The sequence below is a fragment of the Dermacentor albipictus genome, chromosome 8 (assembly GCF_038994185.2).
Source record: "Dermacentor albipictus isolate Rhodes 1998 colony chromosome 8, USDA_Dalb.pri_finalv2, whole genome shotgun sequence".
In the NCBI taxonomy this organism is placed as follows: Eukaryota; Metazoa; Arthropoda; class Arachnida; order Ixodida; family Ixodidae; genus Dermacentor; species Dermacentor albipictus.
In genome coordinates, this window is record NC_091828.1 from 129,006,473 (window position 1) to 129,029,554 (window position 23,082).

The following is a 23,082-nucleotide window of genomic DNA, read 5'->3' on the forward strand; positions in this document are numbered from 1 at the left end:
AAAAAAAAAAGAAGAAAGAAGTCGGGTTTTTCATTCCGTGAAGATGGTAAATCAGCGAAGCTGAAACGTGCGGCCCCTGTGTTTATCACAGGGGGAATCCCGAGGGTTCATTAAAGTATTTCTCAGTTATGAGGTTACACGCACAAGCGGCTGCGACGGAGACGACGACGTCACTGACGGTATGCCCGCAGTCCGCAGTTGTTGCTTGCGTTCAATGTCTCGAGTTTGCTCGGCGGCGTGGTTAGCAGCCTTCGCCTGCGATTTGCCGCTTGTACATTCTTCGATATAAAGTTCTTCAAAATGAAATATTTCTCTTGCGCAAGACCATGAGTGGCTCATACTCCCTTAAGCAATGGCTCATACCCCCGTAAACGCGGCCTCCCCAATACGACGACAGAAGTGAAGTGAAATTCTACGCTGGAAAGATGAACGGCCACGCAGCCCGCTGTGGAAGACGAGGACGAATGCGGGAGCAGTGGCACGAGCGCGTGCCGTTGATTTCGCAGAGAGTTCCCGGTCAGCACGAGGAATAGCTCTGTTTCACGCCGAGCAAAGCGTCGCATTGCTGGGAGCACAGAAAAAGCGGTGTGCCGAACTGTCGACATCGTTCTGATAGCAGCTCTGAAGCCAGGTACGCTGCACGTCGGCATCGTCGGCTGATATTAAGAAACTCGGCGAAGGCTGCATTTCCACGGATGACACGCTTGCTGAAATTCGCTGTCAACAACGAACCACAGAATACACCAACGCTGCACCGCGTGTTTAGTCCGGCCCGCCCGCGTAGCCGGCCATTGAGGAAGTGAAGCCGGGCGCGACTGCAGCGCCACGAAGGCGCGGGCGGGTGGCGGTTCCGCGCAACGGCGCCGAGTTTTAAAACTGAAGCTAGTCTAGTAACGTTGATATGTACTACTGTCAACTTGCCTTAACCCTTTGGTTAAGAAAAAAAAATCCATCCCAAGTTGTCACTGTCATACATGTACGGTTCTCATTGCCCAACTTTATTACCTTCAACACCATGTTACAAACTATTAATTACATAAACGGCAGTTAGGATATACTTAACATTTCAACAACAACCACCTTTAATTATTAAAAATGCAGGACCTGACACAATATCATTATTATTACTGACCATGTTCTATAGCAAAGGAGGAGATTAGAATTTGTCCAATGATTGTCAAATGTAATCATAATTAACATGCTTCTATAGCTAACATTTTAAATAATGACTTTAGGGACCATGTTGCACTAAGCAAAGCATAACCATTTGCTAGAAACTCGTTGTGTCTAGCACCAGTTTTGAGAAATGCTGACTCAAAATGTGCCATGCATTGCACTGATGCTCCAGTTAATATTTTTCTGTGCTGTAATTTTCCATAAAGCAAAAAAGCACATCTACAATGCAAGCACTGAAATGTTGAACTGCAGGAGAATACTCATTGTCTGTTCTCCAATGATAATTCTTGATAACTGTTTTCCAATGATAAATCTTGATAATTCGAAATGGACGGGGCTTGAAAATTTGCTCGGACTACATGGAGTTCGAATTAAAGGAAGTTTATTGAATGGATAACTTAAGTGCAGCACTGCGTTAGGCAGCGCATTGTGCACTCAACTACTACGAGTGACGAATTTCTGAAGTATGGCTTCACGGCAGTGTTGTAGGTGCCGCCGTGAAGCCACACTTTTAGGCAAAATTTTAACTGCTGTGAAGCCGCACCTGAAGGCAAAATTCACATGTAACCTGTATTCCGACTTGTATATAAACATCTTCGGTGAGGCTTATACAAAGCAAAGTATGGTAGTTGCAACGGGAGATGGGAGCAGCAGCTAGCGCACAGTCGCACTGCCTGGTTGGAAGCACTGCCACGTAAGTTGGTGTGCTGCTCACAGCACAGCCGGCGGCACAATTTGTTCGAATTAACCGTTGCAGACACTTAGGCGTCTTTATGACCGGGTGTTCTTACAAATGAAAATGCACATAATTTAGAGAGGACGACAGGGTCAGTTCGAATAAACCAGAAGTTATAATTAAGGAGTTTTGAACTAACAAGATTCCACTGTATAATTATTCTAGAATTCTCACAGGTAAGCTACTAGCATAACTGCTTTCTCTGATAAGATTCACTCACGAAAAAGACAAAACTGAAATCTTCACCTTCAGCTCCTGAACAATGCTGACATGCTTCAGTCGTGCAGTTCGCTCATCGGTGATACAGAAGTCCCAGGAAGCAAACACCATGTTGCAGTATCGATGCAGCTTCCCTTCCGACACTAGCAGTGCCTCCCGAACTCCAGCTGTTGTGCTGCACATAATGACAACATGTCAGCATGTGTGTTGCAAGGCTTTGAGCCAAATAAGTGAAGTGGAACTCACTATCGGACCATAAGTAGCAAGCAGAGCACAAAGCAGGCAACATTCGTCAACACATAGGCCAGGGGGAAGTTGTAGCGAAGCTTGGTGCCCGCTATGTGGTCAACCGAGTTGATGTAACGGCCGGCAAACAATGCTGTCAGCTCCATCCAGCCCTGTAACCCAAGGAAGTGAACAAGTTCGAGAGTCAAGTCAACCTAGCTTTTTACATAAGTAGCAGCAAGTTTCGCTTCCATGATCAATGCTACACTAGGTGGTGGCAACTAGCATGTGACATCACCTAATTTCATGTGGCATTATGTAAGGCAAACAATGCGCTCACGGCAGGAAAAGCAACAGTAGCTTTGCCATCTGCCAGTCAGGCTCTGTGATAACTTATCTCTCATGCTTCTCATCATCTCAATGCAGATGAGACAAAACAATAAAGTAGTTTTTTTCAACCTGCATTGCTAAACTGCAGATGTCAGCTATTCCTAGGAAAAGCTGCGATTATGGAAATAACTTAAAACTGTTAATCCACAATCATTTAAGCAGGGAAGACAGCAAGACTGTATCATCACCCGTCTGCACATCTAAAGATTCAATTTTAGACAAAAAGCACCCATTTTGGGAAACATGCACTCAAATGCATTGGAAAATGCATTGCTGTCCAATTTCAAGTTTTTTCAGGCTACAAGAAGTGGTACAGCAGAAAATTTCAAGTGAAACAGGAGCAAATTTCATTGCACATTGTGATTGCACTTTTTGAGAATCATTTACTGTATAGATCCTGATGCTTGCCACTATGAATGATGTGCTCACAAAAACATTGTCCTCTCCTATCAAACATCTGCTCTGCCGCATTTATTACTTACTTCCAAGTCTTTCCTGAAACATCCAGTATTCAAAAAGAATACAGCACCGAATTTCCCAAACAGCTAATTTTCTGAATTTCCCCGTGGAAAGTCCAACACAAGTTCAGAAAATCACACTGCCATTTCATGCCATTTTATCATGTATAAACAATGCAACAGCAAAGCTTTGTTTCTGTTTTGCTTGCCTAGTAGATCTTGCCTTGCAATAGTTGATCACATACTTTGTATTGTGATTCTCAAGTGCTGATTAATGCCATCCACCACCAAGCATTTCACAGCACCCAAGGCATAGCGCAATGTCTCTGGCCATTGGGAATAGTTGTAGTTGGCTAGGCATGCTCGTTGATGACACTCAGGTTTTATCCCAATGTAAATTTTGTACGCAAGTAGGCTGGTTCCGGCAGTGTTCTCAAAATTTCATTGTAAATGCATCCATTTACTATGCTAGGGGCTACGAAAGGCCAGAACTCCTACTCAGCCTTCTGCAACCCCAGATATCTGCTTATAAGCATCTGTGATATTCCTGAATTTCATACTCTGTTCAATATGTGCACAATATGGGACGATATCTTGAGGCTTCTTCCAAACCTGACATACTACATCCTCAACAAATGTTATTTTAGCACGCCCTATACCAAGACAAACTTATTTCTTCAAAACAAAGTGTGTTTTAAGAGAGTCGCTCTATATATTGTTGCATGGTTTTCTTCTGACCTCAACTGGGGCTAAAAAAGCGTGATACGCAAAACCATCCAGTTGGCACATCGTCCACCACGATACAGCACTAAGCAGCACCTGGAGTGCTCAGTGGTCTTTAACTCGGAAGTTGTTCACCTAACCAAACCACTTCACTCGTGAGCAAGCAGGTTTCTCACACCATATGGAGGACAAGAAAGCATTTAACAACCGCTCCTCTCACCGTTCCCTGAAGAAAATCCTGGAGCTGTGATATGCCTCCCTTGGTCTGGCCAGCCACTCGTGTGTGGTACTTATCGTAGCACTCCTGCATCTTCGGCAAGGTGCGGTTGCCAGCTGCCCAGACATCGTCCATCTCTGCTGCCTAAGTACATAAATAACTTGTGGTTAAAGGGGCACTGAAGAGAAACACTAAATCGGCTCAGACAGGCAAAGTGCTATTATTTATTTATTTATTTTTCAAAACTATTTCCATAAATTTCACAGTATTGTTGTGCGCACATGGAAATACGATGAACACGAATACAGTTTAATCCTTGTACATTGAAGTTGCTGAGAAATAAAGAAATATATAATTTGAATATAGGTTAACCTATATCTTTTTGGGGAAAATGAAGAACTTTGAACATGGCACACCTTTAATTACCATAACCTTGGCTACTAAATCTCGTTAATTGATGCCACAAATTGCACCCTCGTCAGAACTGCCAGAGAAGTCATCCTCGTAGAATGCTTCACAGGCATCCTCAGCACCCCAAATGATGTCGTCCTAGGTGACATCAAGTTTGTTGAATATGCACCATTTCTCAAAGCCGGTCGGGATAAACTCGAGGTGGCATTAAGGCAGGTGTGACAGAGGAACTCCATTAGCTCGGTACCTTCAGTTAGCTTCGTTCACGAATATAGGTCGAGATTACTTAGTCACGAATATAGGGCAATAGATCCTTTTGGGTAACACTTTAGAGATAAAAAGGTCAACCTATATTCAAATAAATATGGTAGTTTGATTTCTAGAAGAGAAAATTAAGGTCAAAGTACCACTTATTGGATTTCGTACAAGATCCCCTGCACTGGCAATTCTTGAATCTTGCTAAGCTCAGTCTTTGGCACATTTGGAGTATACAATGTAGCCTACTGATGAAAAAAAAAAAAAAAAGTCCCAGAAGATAGCGCCAAAATCCACGTCATGGCAAGCTGGGGCTGCAACTTTCCAAGGCAGTGTGCCTACTCGCCTTTCATTTTTGCATGTTTTGTGGCAAACCAACTTCCTCTAACAACAAGAGCAGCGTTTTTGGTATTTCAGATGAGCAATTTACTAATACAGCTCAGCTTATTTGCTCTTTGGTGTCCCTCCAGGGTGTTATACCCTGTTCGTGCTTTAAACAAGCTCATCAGCATAAAACCTTCTCAGATAAAAAGAACTCATCAACTAGAATAGTGCTTTATATTGAGTGCCATACTGGCAGGCATGAGTGCAGGTCTAGCAAGGGCAACAGGCAGCATTACTCTTCATTTGAGGTAAAAGACGGCTTTTTGGGCTGAGAATCTGCTACATGCACAAAATATATGTGCAATGCATCCTTATGCAAGTGGTGCATGCATGCAATTGGTATTCTGACCAAATTTTCTTATACGTGGAAACTTGGGGGAGTGAAGTTGCCTGTTCATTCATTCATTCATTCATTCATTCATATTAAATCGAAGCTGTAAAAACCAATAAATTTTTTTCGTTAAGCAAAGTTTCAAGGTAAGTAAATTCACAAAAATATGAACCACTGGCCACGCATAGACCACAACAGCGTTTCGAAAGAGGCACCAGTAGCCACTAAATTTCTCCTAAAAGCTCAACATACAAGGAGCGATATATTCAGTAGAGGACATTTGCGAGATATTGTGTGACTCGGCATACGGCATGTTGGGCGTCTACGGGCAACAGTGATTCTCATCCAGAGCCAAGCAAACGCTGTTGCACGTAGGCACCGATGTGTTCAAAGCCTAGTCTTGTAAAATATCATTATGCAAAGGCAAGTAAACAAACTGACGAATCTCCACACACATGTAAGCATGCATGTTGCAGTAGTCACATTTACTTTCCTTTTAGCAACAGCTGCTAAGGGCGCTGATTGTTCTCTCATGCATAACCTTGGCCGGCACGCTGATGCTATTCCTTTCCATGATTACTGCACTATGGCAGGGCTCAGAGCAACACTCTGGCCACATTAGAGTGTTTTAGTTGAGCATTTACGGTCCACTTTACTCAGACCAGCACACACTAGCAATTTCAACACAACTGCTTAGCCGCAACGCTAGTGCGCTAACGCACAATGCTCATGCCAGCAGCTGAATGAAGATTGCTTCCCTCATTTCACTTACAAAGCTGAATGAGTGGACTGCGGAAGCGCATCTATTTGGCTTCTCAGTCGTTTTGCAGCCAAGCTGATAGCGCGTCAATCGCATCTCGGCAACGTGCGCTTATCAAGTGTGAAATTTATGCAGTTCCCTGCAGTGTCTCAGTGCGTGAAACCCGAGAGGAACAAAACATACGCAGCACTCAACTAAAACCGTCTATTTTTAATGAGATTACAGACGACCGTGAATGATGGATGATAAGAGTAGCGTAGAATCCAGAAGTATTCACAACAAATTCGCGGTGCTGTCCCATTTTCATTTTACTCTATTTTATTTTATTAATACTCTGGACCTCATAGGTCCACGCAGGAGGGAACACACAAAACACAGGCTTCTTAGCAAATAATAATAATGTGTGGTGGCGTACACATGAGCTACACCAAAGAAAAAGAATGACAATATTGCAGTGGCACACAAGGTAAGGAAACTTTCGGGTAACAACTTTTTATCGACATTTTCGCAGTCGAGATTTCAAGACATCTGGAGCACGGTGCAAAAGCACTTGAAGAGATGAAAAATATGTGGCACTGACACCAAGCCAGGAAAAAATTTCAACTTAAGCGATATTTCAAGATATCAGACTTCCAGTTAGCAAGGGCTTGCTGTAACGTTACGAAACATTACCAGTAGCAAGCTTCTTTTCTCTCTCTTCTTTATGTATGAGAGCATTAGGGGAGCCATTTAACATTTTTGCTCAGGTAATGAGGTCACAATGTATGATCACTGAATTAATTCTCAGACATTGCTTCAACGGCTATGCGACTGAACAAGTACCCATCCCAATTTTCACACCATTATATCTGCATATTTGGGGCGAGCATTTGCTTGATATATTACAGAATATTATAAAGGAAATATTTCTGAGCTAAGATGCATGTATGTGTAGGGCTGTACATGGCTTGTAATGTGTCACTATTTTCAACATGGTGTTGCAGAATCATTTAAGAAAGCTGCTCCTGTTCTGAAACCTCTTCACAGACAGATGGAAACAGGCCAGGAAGAAATATCCTGAGAGAGATAAAAGCCCTATCTGCTCGGCTACACTACAACTACCTATTTGTTCTACTAGCTACCATTCCCTATTTTAAAAAAATAATTTACTGCTCAAATGTTTAATACACACAAAGTTTCATCCCCTCAGTTTCCTCTTCACCATTTAAATTTGTTCAATATCTTTCAGATGTGTATAGTTAAAAAAAAGAAGTACAGTAGGCTTCCATCATTTGGGCACTGGTTAACTTGATTTTCATTTCAGTTCGGTCCTGACTGAAGGTCACGGCTGGCATCCATGCCATGGGCCCAAACATTCCTTATTTCGTTTCTAAAATTGGCATTCGCCGGATAATTCGAACTTGACTAGTCAGCACACATGCATCTGACCCCTATAGTGACCTCCAGTACCAACCCCTTTAGTTATGGCGCCTGAACTAGGGAACAGTGAATGTGCTGAACCCAAATAGTTTCCAATCAAAAACACCTATTTTCAGCTTGCCCTAGGAAGATTTCCAAACAATAACAGTAGCTCACAAGCTCTGATTACAAATATTTACCTGGTTCTAATGAGCGCCTTTTGTTTTCCAAAGAAGTTGAGTTAAAAATTGTCTACAGGGCGCAATCGGATATGAAACCAAAACTGCCTTCGCAGCGTTCGTATGCTTTACCGCACAGCACAAGTGAATCACGACGAAGCTAATTTCTAAAACTGTGCGGCGAAGCTAACTTTAGGACACCGGCCGCCATTCTAAAAAATTGGGTGTGCATTAAATTTATACATTGTTTAGGAGCTTTAATGTAATTTCTACATTAGTTTTTCTGCTTCAGACATATAGAAAGTGGCCGCGTGTTCGATTTCGGGGCATGTTAGATTCAGGCAAATACTGTCGAATAAATCAGTGGTGATTTGGCATTTTGTCTTCATCTTGTTTAATTCAGCCCACCAGATAACCAATTTCGTCAACCTTATCGGGGCCGAATTAACGGAAGTCGACTGTAGACGGAATAAAAAATTACAATGAGAAATTTCTCACTCACAGACAGGAGGTTTGGTGCAGACAGCCGCACTGACGACAATTCCATCACTCGCAGATCAGTCGGGATGCTGAGAGTACAGTAATGCAATTGTTACGAGAACACAGCAACAACTTCCCTGGTTACTTCTATTACTAGTGACATCAGTCAGAACAAAACTAAGAAAACACATATAAGCACCAGAAGTGAAATGCCTCACTACAATCTTGCTCTTTACCCTGCTGCTACAATATGAAGCTGATTTATGATATACAATTTGCTGTTTTTATGAAGTGAAAAAAATGCTCTTAGTTAATAGCTTAATTGCACAGTACATATTCTGCAATAGCCATTACCATCTTAGTTTTCAACACCAACAAAGACAAAACAGATATACAGCTTTCCTGGTGAAATTTGCAGAGCACACAATAGACAAGGACGCAGAGAAGGTGGACACACAAGCACTCGTGGGTCCACCTTCTCTGCATCCTTGTCTATTTTGCGCACTACAAATTTCACCATGAATACTTACCAACTAGCCCAACTACCAGTTCTACTGTTGACATAGACAGCTACAACACAATGCATTTGTAAGTTGTAACACTTGAACAGGTTGATGGCCCAGCAGCCCAGTAACCTTTCGGATGCTACACACACAATTGTGCACGCCAAGATAATGCAACAAAAGCACTGATAAAAATAACATTATGTAAAAGAGTTGCATACATTTCGAAACACTTCTGATTAGACCTATGCTGTCATAATATGTGTAAAGTGTCTTAGCAAAATGAATTGAAAGGTAGACAGCTGGGTATTCGCTCTCAGTGTCAGTATGTTGTCGACTAGTAGGTTCACTTCTTTCATTGTTCTTGAAATTTCCTTACATCAGGCATATTTTCAAGCGACTGGTTAGGTGGCTTCTGAGTATGCTAGACACAAAATACTAGTTAATGTTCTCATATCAGCTGTTGCTGCAGAGTGTTCTCGCATGGAGTCAACATTATGTAAACTTAAAAAAAACTAACTGAATTATTGAAAATTCTTCATCCATTTTGCAATTGTGTGCTTTTTATTATTCTGAAGATGCAAAAAAATTGCAAGAATGAACACATCTCTATAGTGGCATAAATAAGCATTTTAAAGTGAATAGCTCTTTTTGGCTCTTTCGACCATTTTCGTGGTACGTACGACAATGTTCGGTGGATGGCAGTTGGAGTTGGGCAAGAGAAAGGAAGAAAATGTGCCAAAGCAAAGGGCACATGCTCTCGTAACCGAGTACTGAGAAGGGGCAGAAAAAACGGGAGAGAGGGAGCACTGTCACTTCTTAGCTTGCTAACTCGTTCATTGCGGTGGTCATGGGAATGCAAGGGAAAGGGTGTGTGCTCTTGGGCAAGTGAGTTGCCAGAAGGGGCAGGAGGGAAGATGAAAAAAGGCTCGCTCACTCGCTGGTCGCAGGAAGGCGCTGAAGGAAAGGATGCACACTCTCCGGCAACTGAGTTGCATAGGGGGACCAGAGGGAGGAGGAGGAGACTGTCCCTCCCTCACTCATTCATCCATTCACCAGAGCTATTGTATTTACAGGATTTTACCACGCACTCAATTTTCCCGAATTGAAAGTAAGAAATTGAAAGCGCACATGGATGTAACATGCCTCCAATTTATAAAATAAAAATATTGCATGCCCCCCAGTCTTTACAATCAGAAAAACTGAGGCATGCAGAATTTACCATCACAAAAGGGAAGTTTTTTTTTTAATGAGTTTTTACTATGGAAGCGGTACGTAGCCATTGGCTTATGCCCCACAGATACTAAGCACACAGGAGTGATAGTCTCGAGCAATTATTTATACTACTATCACTTTTGCAAGGTTTCATGCAACTCCGCATCAAACTTGTTGAATTGTGTGGCCAACCTGGCACTGTGCACAAATCACGAGCTTGACACAGCAACAGAAACTCGGGCAGCCATATTCACATACATATCCAGTGCCAAATCACATGAAATTTTACGAAAGTGACAGTATCTCCAAAAGCGATTGATCAAGAATACCGCTCCAGATTGTATGTATCCAAGCACAAAATGAACCCACAGCAACCTTCACGAAAATGTGCTCTGTTGCCACCTTGTGATGGCGATGATGGTGCATCTGATGGCTATGACGGCAGACTCTTGTTAACACCGTGAACACATTTTCGTTTTATATTTGATTGTAACAGGCACTAAATGTTCAGATTCATTTTCTTGGAAAGAAATGTGGGCATTAAATTTCAGTAAATATGGTATTCCTTACAACAACAATCATTGCCGATGATTTCTGCATAATTTTGCATAATGACTTCTGCATAATTCTGCAGAAGTCTAACACAAGCAACAGCAAACTTAAACAGCAAAGATTGACAAACAATGCAATGTTTTAAGATCACAATGACTTTGCTGTTGCCAATATTGCCTGCTTTAGGAACTAGTCTGAATAAAATTGCTCAAAGCGGGTACCCCCTCCCCCCTCTGTTCTTTTACAATCAGAGACTACCAAGGGCATGGTCAGAAAATAATGAGCTATCTTTTTCTAGACTTTTTTTGTGAAGCTTGATAAAATGGTCATAAAAATGCAGAACAAGCTTAAATTTATAAACTTACAAAAAACTGGAAAAAGTTGGCAAGCATTCCAAAAGGTGAAGACAGCAAAAAATCTGCACCCACAACCATATTTTCACGTGCTTTTCATGATATTACGTCCATAGATTTTTTACAATTACAGCCACTTTCCCTTATTTCCAATTCATTGAATGAAATGAACTCTATAACTATCCAACTTAGTTGCTCTCACGTGGTAACTGCAGTGTAGGCCGTTTCATTTGGCTCAAACACAGTGGGCAGGATCCAGTGTGGGGTGATGATGAACAGTGCTGGCAGCAGGAACATGAGCAGATTGAGCAGCAACAGCCAGCGCAGGAACAAGAAGTATGACACCACCCCAGTGCCAAAGTGACCTGCGTCAAATGCTCTCTCAAGGCCGTGGCACAATCACAAGGATAAAAGCATTGAAAAGTTCCTTAACCCTCCAGGTGCCAGCCGTTTCGGGCGTTTTCTGCTTACTGTATGCTGGAGGTTTTTTCAAACTGACACAAGTTTGTCTGAGTAACTAATATGCAGGCTTTAAATTCGAATGCTGTTTATTGGCAATATGTTGTGGGACATTTTATAATATCTTTATTCTGAAAATTCAAACAAAAATTAAGACATGTTAATTAGCAACTTACAAAGAAAAAAATGTGAATCTTGATTATTTTACGAAGACACCTCATAATCATTATCACAGACCCCTGAATAACAGTTCACAAGAAATTCTTGAATTTCTGCATCATTCAAGAAATGCATGGGCCTTTTGCACTGGTCTGCCATGTTGTGAAAACAACAGATGCGAGCAGCACCAACAGACAAGCTTTTTTGTGCCATCTGTTGCATAAAACCAACGTGTTGAACATAACCCAAACCAAAAACCTACTGCGGCCATGGGCCAGGGAGCCCATTCCTTCCACTTCCTGAAAAAACCTGCACATGCACTATGCGGACAAGTCAATAGCACTGTGCAGCGTGTCACCATCATAGGGCAAGATAAAGCTTATTATGCTAAACCAGTTCGCAAACCGATTCACTGTCACAAACCAGTTAGCAAACCATTATAATACTTTTTTCTAGAAACTGGAATTGAGCCAGAACAAAATCAGGGCTTGTTGAACCCGAATCTAAACCGAACTGATATATCTTTTTTCGGTTCGACATCCTGATAAAAACAAACCCTACCATGCAATTTTAATTTAACAAACTTTTATATAGATGGTGCAACCAGACCGAATGTTTCACATTCACAAATTGTCTTGGGAAAGGCAAGGAATGCGCAAAAGGTGTGACAGAGCTTTATTCGAGCATGACCAGAGGCCTGCATCAATGGCTAGGCAAGTAGCATATACTTAAACACCTTGAAGGGGCAGCGCAATAAGATGAAGATAGAAGGCAGGAACACACAGGACAGCGCTGAGTTCCAGTTCAGCACTGTCCTGTGTGTTCCTGCCTTCTGTCTTCGTCATATCGCGCTGCCCCTTCAAGATGTTCAACCAGTACCAACTTGCCCAAATGTCGACCCTTCTACAGCATATACTTAGGCAAGGTACATGAAGGGTTAAAGGCCAACTGCAACGAAATTTTAATGTGTGTAATACGCCTAGTTTAAGATAATGCAGGTGTAGAGAAGACTCAATGCAAAATTTGGTATTCGAAACATGAGCAGAACTGTCAAGAAAGGCTTGTAAAAATAGACATCTTGTATGGTCAAAGGTAAACATACGAAAGATATCTGCCTGGTTGAGAGCAACTGAATTAAAGACAAGTTCTTCATAATTTAAAAAATGAAGAACCTAAAAATTTTAAAAACTCAATGTTTCGGAGCTCGACCAGCTCCTTCCTTCTTCAGAGGTGAGGTGGCATGAGGCGTAGCAGTGCTTATATGCATTTTTTATGCTTTGACAGGTACGCAGATGCTGAGCGGAAGCAGCGGGAAATGTTCCTGATGAACAATTGATGTTACCTGGCGTCTCGCGGATGTGCCAGGATTCCAAAAGGAGCCACTGCCGGTGGTTCTTTTCTCTCTCTCCAAAATGACAATGCAGTCGGGGCTAATCTGATGATCAAAAAGCTCATTCTGCCACAGCACTACATGCTATGCTTAGGTGGCAAAGGTCATTGTTGCATTGACAAATTCTTTCCTGAAAGTTTTTAGAGTCGCTAATATACGACACGGGCCACTCGGTGCAGGTAATTTTGTACACAATGCCCTGAGCCTTCTCGACAGGAACGCTGTCTTTTGGACAAAGCTACCAACCTTAGAGAGAGGCTTATAAGCAACGTCAACTCCTGCCCCTTGCAGCACACGAGCTAATGTTTTACCGATGCCTTGAACATATGGTATCAAGACACGGAATTGTTGCCTGGGCAGTGCGGTGACCGCTGTCTTCCGTTCATTCTCATTTCGTTGGCGGAGGGCTTGGTGAATAAATGCCTTTATGTAACCATTCATCCCAATGTCACAAATTACTGTGTTCTGTTCGTCCTTCTGGAGATGGGGAGACGAGCAAATTCTTTAGGCTCTCTTTAAGAGGCTTTGAACTACACAAAACTCACGGCAGGTGGGGTGATTAGAATTAAAGTGAAGATATCGTCCTGTATGTGTCAGTTTTCTGAATATGGAGAAGGAACGTTCGGTCCCTCTCTTTTCATGAAGTCATCTAAGAAAGAGAGAAAACCAGAATTTTCGTGCTCCACTGTAAACTGTATAGCCAGCTCTATGGAGTTCAAGTGCACTGCTCATTTATAGCATATTTAGACAAAGTGAAATCTTGTTGATCTTGTTGCAGTTGGCCTTTAAAAGAGAACTAACACAACATTTTCTATTTGTCATTTGCAATGGTGCCACTGACAAACTGAGATTTGGAGCAATTTTGGAGCAGTCTGGAGATTTCGGATTTCGGAGCACATTGGAGCTAATAAATGCCAACTGCTGGACACGTCCTTGGCTATTTCAAACACTTAAACTTGACAAGTATTATTCCATAAAGGATTTGCTTGATGTAAAATAATGCTGCTATGCCTCTAAATATGAAAAAAGGGAAACCTAAATTTGACTATCCCTTTAATTTGAATGAAGACAACAAACATGTTCACACAGCCTGCTGTAATTAGTTTACTTCAAATTGGGTGAAGCTGCTCAAATATTGCCTCTTACATCTTATGAATTTTTCACTGACATCTGCTAGCCTAGCCGCCAAGGTTCTAGCATCAATCAGAAACACCTGGCAAGACTCAATGTCATCAATGCTCTTCTAAGCTAGGCCAGCCTTGATGAGCCCCTCATAACACTTAAACATTGCTTTAAACGACACCAGGCACATTACAATGGTCTGCTTTTCCCTGTAAAGCTGAAGTATCTGTTCTGCAACTCGCCGATTCACAACTGACGCCGACCAATTATTTGGACACCTGCAATTCAAACAAGCTCTATTATTTGGAATACTTTGAGGCCCCATCACTGGCCCATAAATTTAATGTGTTAGTACGACCGAAATTTCGGACACCTTTAGGCACACGATTTAATCATTTAAAAAACACCGCCATTCCGCTATTATAGCACGGTCAACTTCTGAGCTGCGATTTTGTAGCGATGCATCCCGCTCGTTTGTATTCCGACCTTATCATTGACCATTCACAGCCAGCTGATAACACCGATAACACAGGTGGAGCCCCGCTCTAACCAGTGACGAAGCGCCAAAAGGAGTGTTACAGAATGAAGCACTGCTACAAAATCACAGTCCTGTTATGTCGCTAAAGATTGAAGATTCGGTGCATGCATTGATTGGACTTTCGTCAATCTCTGGCGACAGCAGACGAGGGTAGAGATACATATTGACCATATCATAAGCAAGCATCCATGTATACAGGAACAATGTTGGCAAACTTCAGCTTTATTTTGGAGCGCCACTCTCAAGGGCCCATTCCTGCGGCAAGCATCGGCATGGATCGCTGTCATGCCTTGGCTTAACCGAGCAAACGAGCACAATGAAAGATGAAAGCAAATGCGGAGCACAGCAGGGAGTGAAAGATGCAAGGAGGAAAGCGGAGAGGAAGGTGCAGAAACCATGAGGTGGAAAGCGGAGGAGGGTATGGCAGAAGTGTGAGACGAAAAGAGTAGTGCGGCAGCAATGGCTTCAAGATGGTGCCAAAGTAGTGCATTTCGTCTGGGAGGTCTTTTGGTGGCGCCTGCTGTGAATCGCGCCCACATGTCGCCCACCTCCTGACTCTCGTGATCTCCAGATTAGCGAAGCAGTCGCGCCGCACTTTGCTACATTTGTAACGTGCCACACGATACAGATCATTCGCGCCAACCAATATATAGCGTAATGAAAACATGTATAGCGCTGGACTCAAATTTCGTATTAGCAGTATCGTAATCGTCGGTGAATTTTCTTGGATGATGCTTTTCAGGTATACGATACTTCGCGCGACTACCACCGGACAAGTCGATGAACGACAGCGTTCCTGGCACAGTGCCAAGAATGCCATCGCTCGTAGACACCGATGCGTCTGACGTTAGTGACATGAAATCCCACAAAAGTGAATGTATCCCTGAAAGTGGACATTTGAGAATACGGCACTTTTCTAGCCACTCGTGGAGTAAAGTCCCTTGTTTTCTGGCGAATTTTAATGTTGCCAACTCCCAATTATTTGAACTTTTCGGCGATCCCCATCAAGCCCGAATTGACGGTTGGTGACGTATAAATAATGTGAAGTTCGATTTACGAAGCCGCTTTAGCCATGCACACTATGCACGTCTGCAAACCACTGCAGCCACCCATATAATGCGCAGTTGCTAATTTTGGTGCACTTGGGCACAATATCCTGTTTTTTTGTCAGGATGGTGCAAAAAATCTTGTTTGGCACAATTTGGAGCTTCTGGCGAAGGAGTGGGAGCGCTCCATTTGTATTGCATTAAATGAATATCTGAGCTCTCAGTACCCCAGAAAAAATAATGAAGAGTATAATAGTGCCATAAATAACTAAGCTTATTATGCGCTTCTACGGACCAGTTTCGATTTCAGTAACCAGGAGGCGAGTGCATTACCAAGGCATGACACATTAACTTGCCCCATTCTTGTGATCACAGCGACTGTCACTCGCGAGCACAGCCAGAAAAAATGTGCGCAGCACTCTCCTTCATTTTTTTATGAGAAATGTCATGATACTTAGCCTTACAGCTACATGAGAATGATATCTGCTTCTTTAATGCAACGGTTTCTGAAATCGAGCTGGCTCGTACAGCACAAAGAGCACAAGAAAGATCGGACAAGCAGCAGCATTGTGCCCTATATCTTTCTTCACCCGCTGTTTCCACTTTCTATCAAGAAGTCATCTTCAGTGCAAGTACATCAATTCTTTGACCTTAATATAGAGTGGAAAAGATGCATTTTACAGAGCATACAATAATCAAAAGGATGTTCATCCTGGAGAAGTACATACCTTCAATGGTTTTAAGTGCACTTGACCACATTGTGAGCCACGTTGTGATTTCCCTGCCAAGTTCTGAGGCTTTCTTCATGGCCTGGAAAGCAGAGCAGTTGGCCTTGCACATAGTCACAAGGAAAAAGGACACTGGGGTCAGTACGGCCATGTACATCACACAATCATCACACAAAGTAGTACTATTTACCCTAACTTAACGGGCACACATAGGCATGCACACAGGGCAGGCGAGGGGTTCTATGGGACCTCCCCACCCCCCTAAAGTGCTCGAGGAACGGGGGGGGGGGGGGGGTGCAAACCGAGTGCATAGAAGGTGCTCATGTCCGATGAGCACCTTCTATGGTTGTTTTTGCTTTTTATTGATCAGGACAGTGTGCTGTCTAGCAGCTATGAAGGCTTTGGCTTCACCCACCACAGTAGCACAGTGGCTATGACATTGCACTGCTGACATAGAGGTAGGGGTTTCAAGACCGGCTGTAATGGCCGCATTCCAATGGGGATTGAATGCAACAAAGCTTGTGTGCCATTTATTGGGTGTTTGTTAATAAAGCCCAGATGCTTTAAAAAATAATCTGAAGGCCCCCACTATGGCGTGCCTCATAATCAGATCTTGGTTATGGCATGTAACACCTGATAATTTAATTCATTTAAGCTTTTATTTTAAATGGGTGAGGTCAGGATGCGTAAGCAATTAATCAGGTTGTATGTGTTCATTAGCATCCTTAACAATTAGTTCCTACTGCCTTTTGATGCATAATGTATAATTTTTGTACATGTTATTTTGCATTTCTAGGCGAATCTAGGTGATAATTGATTGCTGAACCTACACGAAATGTCCCGAATGTCCAGTAAATGATTGAGCTTTAGAAAGTGCCTAATGCAGGCTGCTTGGAGCATGAATGATTAAAGCTATGGCACTAGCGACAACACAAGTAATAAATTCAGGTACTACACACGAAAAACCTACTGCAGCAAATTTTAATGTGAATTATTACTGTTAAGCAGCAAGAACACAAACTGAAATCTTTTTTTTCCACTCAATTCACAGAAAGGTTCCGAACAGGTAAGTTACATAATTTAATGGATGACAATTACAAAATAAGGTCTGCACCAATAGTTGGCTTCCCATTCATTACCAATGGACTCCTGCAAATTTTTCTACAGTTAATTCAACCCCGTGGTAAATTCAGTTTCAAATCTATCCCATGATTGACAGCAAAATGCATACTTCTACTATAATATAGTATGCACAGCAATGCAAATTCTATACCATACAACAGTCACTACCACAGCACAAAGAAATAATAGTGATGACTTCAATTAAGGTCACTGTTAGACATGTGACTTTTTCCAGGCCAAAGACAATTGCAATTTGTAAAAGATGCATAGATCATAAAAATAAACTGCTTCAACCAGTTCCACTAAACGCATAATGTTTGTGAGGCAACCCACGTGTAGCAATGCCAGTGGCGACGGGAACCTCTCAGCTCCAAGCAATTCAGAAGTCACTGTTATTGAAGTATACTGTATGGTAATGAAGTTGCACTACTAATTAGCTTTCTCGAAGCTTTATTCTGGGGAGGTCACCTATTGCAAATGCATTTACACAAATAATTAGTTGTGCATGGTTGTCAGGCACACTATAAGTGTCTTCAAATGTGCTGAACGACAACAATTCAGTAATATACAGAAACATGGTACAATGACCAAAGCCATTTCAGCTCGTACATCTTGGCACCAGCTGTCTGCAGGTCCCTCAGAAGGAGATAAAATATGTTGGATTGGCAAACATAACTATATAAAATATATATAGTACAATCCTGCAGTAATAGAAGACAAGAATAAACCAAATTAGATATGAAATGTCGAACCTTGAAGCTTTTCAAGTTCCAGGCATCAAATTTCTCCCCTTCTTGCGGTGGTGACCTCTGAAGTTGATTCCTGCAAGTAAATAAAGTAGGAAGCATAAGCACTATGTTGATACAATAAATCACATTTGGAGGCCACCAATAGTATCCGTAGACGCATCTTCAAATTTGGTCACGAGCAATCCCATACAATGATTAAGTCAACAGAGATTCAACAGATTCAGCAGCTCTGGCAGACCCAGAGGCCTTCAACATACAGGATTCAAGTTTATCAGGGCAGCACAATAGCTTCACAGATAGTGAATTTAAGATCTCTAGAGCACATTAACATAATCATTACTTCAAACACAACAAGAAATGTGTTACAGTAACAAGGTAGGCCACGGCTATTGAAGAAAATTATACAGTCATTTAAACCCTGCAGTTGTATGCTTGAGCTCTCACACAAGCAATGATCTGTTTACCTCCTGTGCTGAACTGTACAGCACAACATCATGGGCGAGTAGGAAAATAGGTGCAGAAATGCAAAGATAAAAAAAAACAAGACAAAGTTCATTGAATGTCCAGAGCCCTTAAGTAGGCCTGGTCGTGTTCGCTTATTTATTCCAACTACAAGCCAAATGCACTTGCACCCCACAGCTCCAAGCCACAGCATTCAACACTCAACAGCCAATATTTAGTCATTAATTATGACTCCACTATTTATCCCATGACCTTGAAATATTGCAAATCTCATACTCAGTCCTTTAATACCATCTATGCCAAGTTTGATTTCTACATCTCATTTAGCCTGCCCACAAGAACAAGATCAATCTAAAGTGCAGACTTTTCACTGAGTGTTACACTATGCAACATGACATTTTGGACACCCAAATTTGGTTTCTTAAGAAATCCCCACTTTGCACAGTAAAATAAATGTACTTGAACTGTCAGGATTTATTCCTCTGTGAAGCACATTCAGAATGACACATCTAATAGTGTTGCTGAATGTGTCCCAAACTGTCAAGCTGTATAACATGCACCCACCATTCCATCACTTCAACTGCTAACAAAAATTCTAATAAATTTGCATTTTTCAAACAAACTGTTTTATTAGTTATATTAGTGCTGCATTGATCTTGTAGAAATTTGTCTTACTCTAACAGGTTTTTTACTTGTTCTTGTGTGATGCCTATAAGCCTAATAGGAACTTGCATGTCTCATGCAAGGCTTTTACAATATTAATATTAATGTAATATTAATTTCAATCTTAATATTTAATATTAATATTATTTTTAAGTTAATATTATTTGAATTAATATATAATTTAATATCGGAACTGCTCTATAAGAGATGTCAAGATTTCTTAGTAATGCATTATTTGTGGTAGCAAACATCAGACGTATACTTTTTTTTAATGTTGCTAGTGAAACAACCAGTGGATCATGCGAGCAGCCTGAATGAAGCTTTTGTTATAAGTGTACAATAAAGTGCTCTTGTGATTTTCACGTCTTTCCACTGTATTCAAGAGAGCAACTTAAGTTGAAGCCCACGCTTGACTTGATCTGAGTGACATCTGGCGTAAACGTGTCCAGGACACTCATTGCATTTTCTCCACCATGCTCACGACATGGCATCATTTAAATTATGTCAAGCATGGACTCCAACTTGAGTTGCATTACTGAATACGGGGCGTCAGCGTTGGACACAGCGTACATGCATGTCACTGTAACATGCTATGAGCACAGGCTCTAGAAGCTTAGTGTGCCTGCATGTCAACTAAAGTGGCCTAACACACCTATTACTGCCAACAGGCCCATTTGACTGACACAGGTTGTTCGTCGAAGCACGGTAGTCTTGTCCTATTGGTCTACCAGTAATAAACTAATAAAAGTGTCAATAAGCTAATAGGCTTTATATTTTTGTACTTGAATTTTCTTTATGAACAGAAATGGCATGGTACAGTTGTTAAAGCTACTGGCTCACAAATTAGAGCCCTGCTCAGAGATAAAATTTCTTTTGGCTCAGTGGCATTTTTGATAAACTGACACATCCTCAACAAAAACCATATTTAAAATTGCATAAACGGTTATCAGAGTAAAAAATCAAGCATACACCATGCCCAAAATATGTGGTACCAGCGCCTTCTGCTTTGTTGTAGCACAAGCTGAATGACAGGAACACAGAAGAGCACATTTGACCATCCCATTAGCACCATCCCTGCATACCTCCGAGCCCAACTTGTGCGCTTCACTTGTCCGCCATATTCTTCCAAAAATTCTTCCACCTGCTCTTCCACAACCCTTGCCTCAGCTCTGGCTTCTTCCATTCCCATTTCCTCTGCAATCCTTCTTGCATTTTTCATTGTGGCAAACCTCTTTGACCCTTCATTTACAAGGGGTCCAGCATGCCTTCCCAATGACTGTCGTCTGCTATTTTCTGTGCATCGTGGAATTTCAAGAAGCCCTTCTTCAGCATCATCAGTGGGAGCAAATGTTGTCGGTGTCAGTGGCGTTCGCTTTGGAATTGTTGAATTTTCCCGTGCTGCTGGCATCTGAGTAACGAAGGGTTTAGGGAGACTGTTTCCATGGCGTTTTCTAGCAGAACTTTGTTCCAGTTGTGCCGATTTGGATTCCATATCAGTGCTCTGCAATTTTCCCCGGTGACCCTCAACAATGTATTCGTTTGCGTGAGTTTGGTCGATGTAGCCATGTGAACTACAATATGAAAGGCTGTCATCACTGGGTCTTCGTTTACGGTAATGCAAACGATCATCCCTGTTACTTTCCTTTAGGTACATAGTTTGGGTATGGGAGATGTCTTCACTAACGTAGACGTCATCATCTTCATAAGCCCTGTTTCTGTACACATGTGGTTCATTTTCACTGCTGTCGTGGTCTACCTGCTGTTGCACCAAATCAGCGTCCATCCTGCATGGCTCATGTTGATGAAAAGTCTCAACAGGGCTTTTTCTCCTATCCATATACTGCTGTGAACTTCGATGTACAAGGTATCCATTTTCAGCCCTTTGATTATGATAGTACAAATGTCCTTTGCTGTCACTACTTTCCTGGTTCCTATGCTGGCTGTAGAAAGCGTCATCCCTCTCATGTCTGTCACAATACTCGTTGGCATCCTTTCTGCTCCTCTCCGAGTAGTCATCTTCTGTGCGATAATCTTTGTAGCTCTGCTCTCTAAAGCTGTCGCTGCTAGGCTCATGATAACTCAACCCCGCACGGCGACACATGCCCTCTCTCATTTCTGTGTGATGGTGACCCCTCCAGCAGTGCAGGTCACTTTTATCATTGACATATTTTTCTTCGGCTTTGTACTTTCCGTTCAACCTTCCACAGTAATTATAAGTTCTTGTGTCGTTCCAATGTTCATCAGCAGTTGAAGAGCAGCTGTTATCTCTCTTGTAGTGTGCTTCAGAATCCATCCTTACTGGTCGCCGACTTCCACAAGCGTTGTAGCCTCTATCAGAACTGTCACCCACTTTCCTTCTGGGACAGTTCCGAGTGCTACCATAACAATCATAAAAGTCGACTTCATGATCTCCGATCTCACTTTGCATCATGTTCTGTTGACTGTTGCCACTTCCCTGCATATGATGACTGTGTCCTGGTAACTTTCTCTGCTTGTGCTCATCATAAAAGTCACTATCATAGCTGTTGCCGTGCCGATCATGTGACATGCTTCGACCATTATTACGGTAGCCCTCGTAGGCACTTTCTCGGCCATACCATCCTTCAGTATGCTGCTCTTTGCATTCGTTATCTTGATAGCAATCACTATCTCGATAGTGATCACTATCTCTCATCCCTTTGTCATCCACGCAAGCATATGTCTCAGGCTCATAGGCTCTGTTCTCATAGGCTCTGCAATCCTGTCTTTGTCTTCCCTCATGACACTCACGCTGCCTCCATAAATCGCTGGCGGTATCCATGCACAAGTGGTTTCTGTAGCTCCTTGGACCCTGGTATCCTCCGTCCTCACAGCCATCAGCATGTGGCATATCAGACTGATGGTGCCGGAGCCAGTCTTCGCTTCTCCGATCCATGAGAGGCTGCTTCACACCATCATAAAAGCACAGCACGGGAAAAGCGCGACAGCCGGGAATCTGCCAGAGGGGCTGCTCAAAATAATGCACGTAGCCTATCAGCTCCCGACAGATAATGGCACCATGGAGAGCTCAAGCTCTTCACCTGCTCTCCTTGACAGGTGCGCCGATAAGTGCTCAAAGGTCGGACCACACAAAGCAATTCCTAGCACTCTGTCTAAAAGGGTGCAGCACACATTTCCTAGATAAAGAAAGTGCTCGAGTGTATGCAAACCAAAAGAGCAAAACAAGAAAAAAAAAGACATTTCTTTCTCTTCTCAGCTTAAACGTTTCCTACATAATGGTGGAATGTCTAGCCTGTGCTTTAAGTGCTGATTTTGTTTCAACAAAAACATAAATTTGAGTTTAAATTTGGGGAAAACACTGACTAAATGGCTCCTTTGAGCGGAATGATGGCATCAACAACAAAACTTTTTCAGTAATGTTTTTTTGCACAATATTCTATTGCCCTTTTCATAAAAGCATATAAATAAACTGAGAGCTTTGTTACCATTATAGCAGTAAAACTATGAACTTATTTTAGCGCAATCACAACTGTGCCATTGCTTATTGGGGTGGGGCAACACAACTCATACAAACCTAAACACATTTCTTACACGATGAGAAATGACAATGGTGACCACTTATACAGCCTAATGGGATAGCACTGCATAATTGAAAAAGGTTGGGTACACTAACTATTTATGTAAATTAATGACTCTGAGG

General features: G+C 42.1%; 1 protein-coding gene across 3 annotated transcripts in view; it reads right to left on the bottom strand.

Annotated features, from left to right (window-relative positions):
* The window catches only part of LOC135918970 (transmembrane channel-like protein 7), an 81,673-nt gene that overhangs the window by 20,511 nt on the left and 38,080 nt on the right, over positions 1-23,082 (bottom strand). For 2 of the 3 annotated variants that reach the window (XM_065452689.2, XM_065452688.1), the window contains exons 5-11: positions 18,282-18,351; positions 16,408-16,489; positions 11,168-11,330; positions 8,365-8,431; positions 4,148-4,288; positions 2,378-2,529; positions 2,159-2,306 (exon numbers count right to left, since the gene is read on the bottom strand). In XM_065452689.2, the coding sequence (XP_065308761.1) occupies positions 2,159-2,306; positions 2,378-2,529; positions 4,148-4,288; positions 8,365-8,431; positions 11,168-11,330; positions 16,408-16,489; positions 18,282-18,351 (823 nt within the window). Of the gene's footprint in view, positions 1-2,158; positions 2,307-2,377; positions 2,530-4,147; positions 4,289-8,364; positions 8,432-11,167; positions 11,331-16,407; positions 16,490-18,281; positions 18,352-20,485; positions 22,363-23,082 lie in introns of those variants that run through there. The other variant, XM_065452687.1, reaches the window with a different exon arrangement.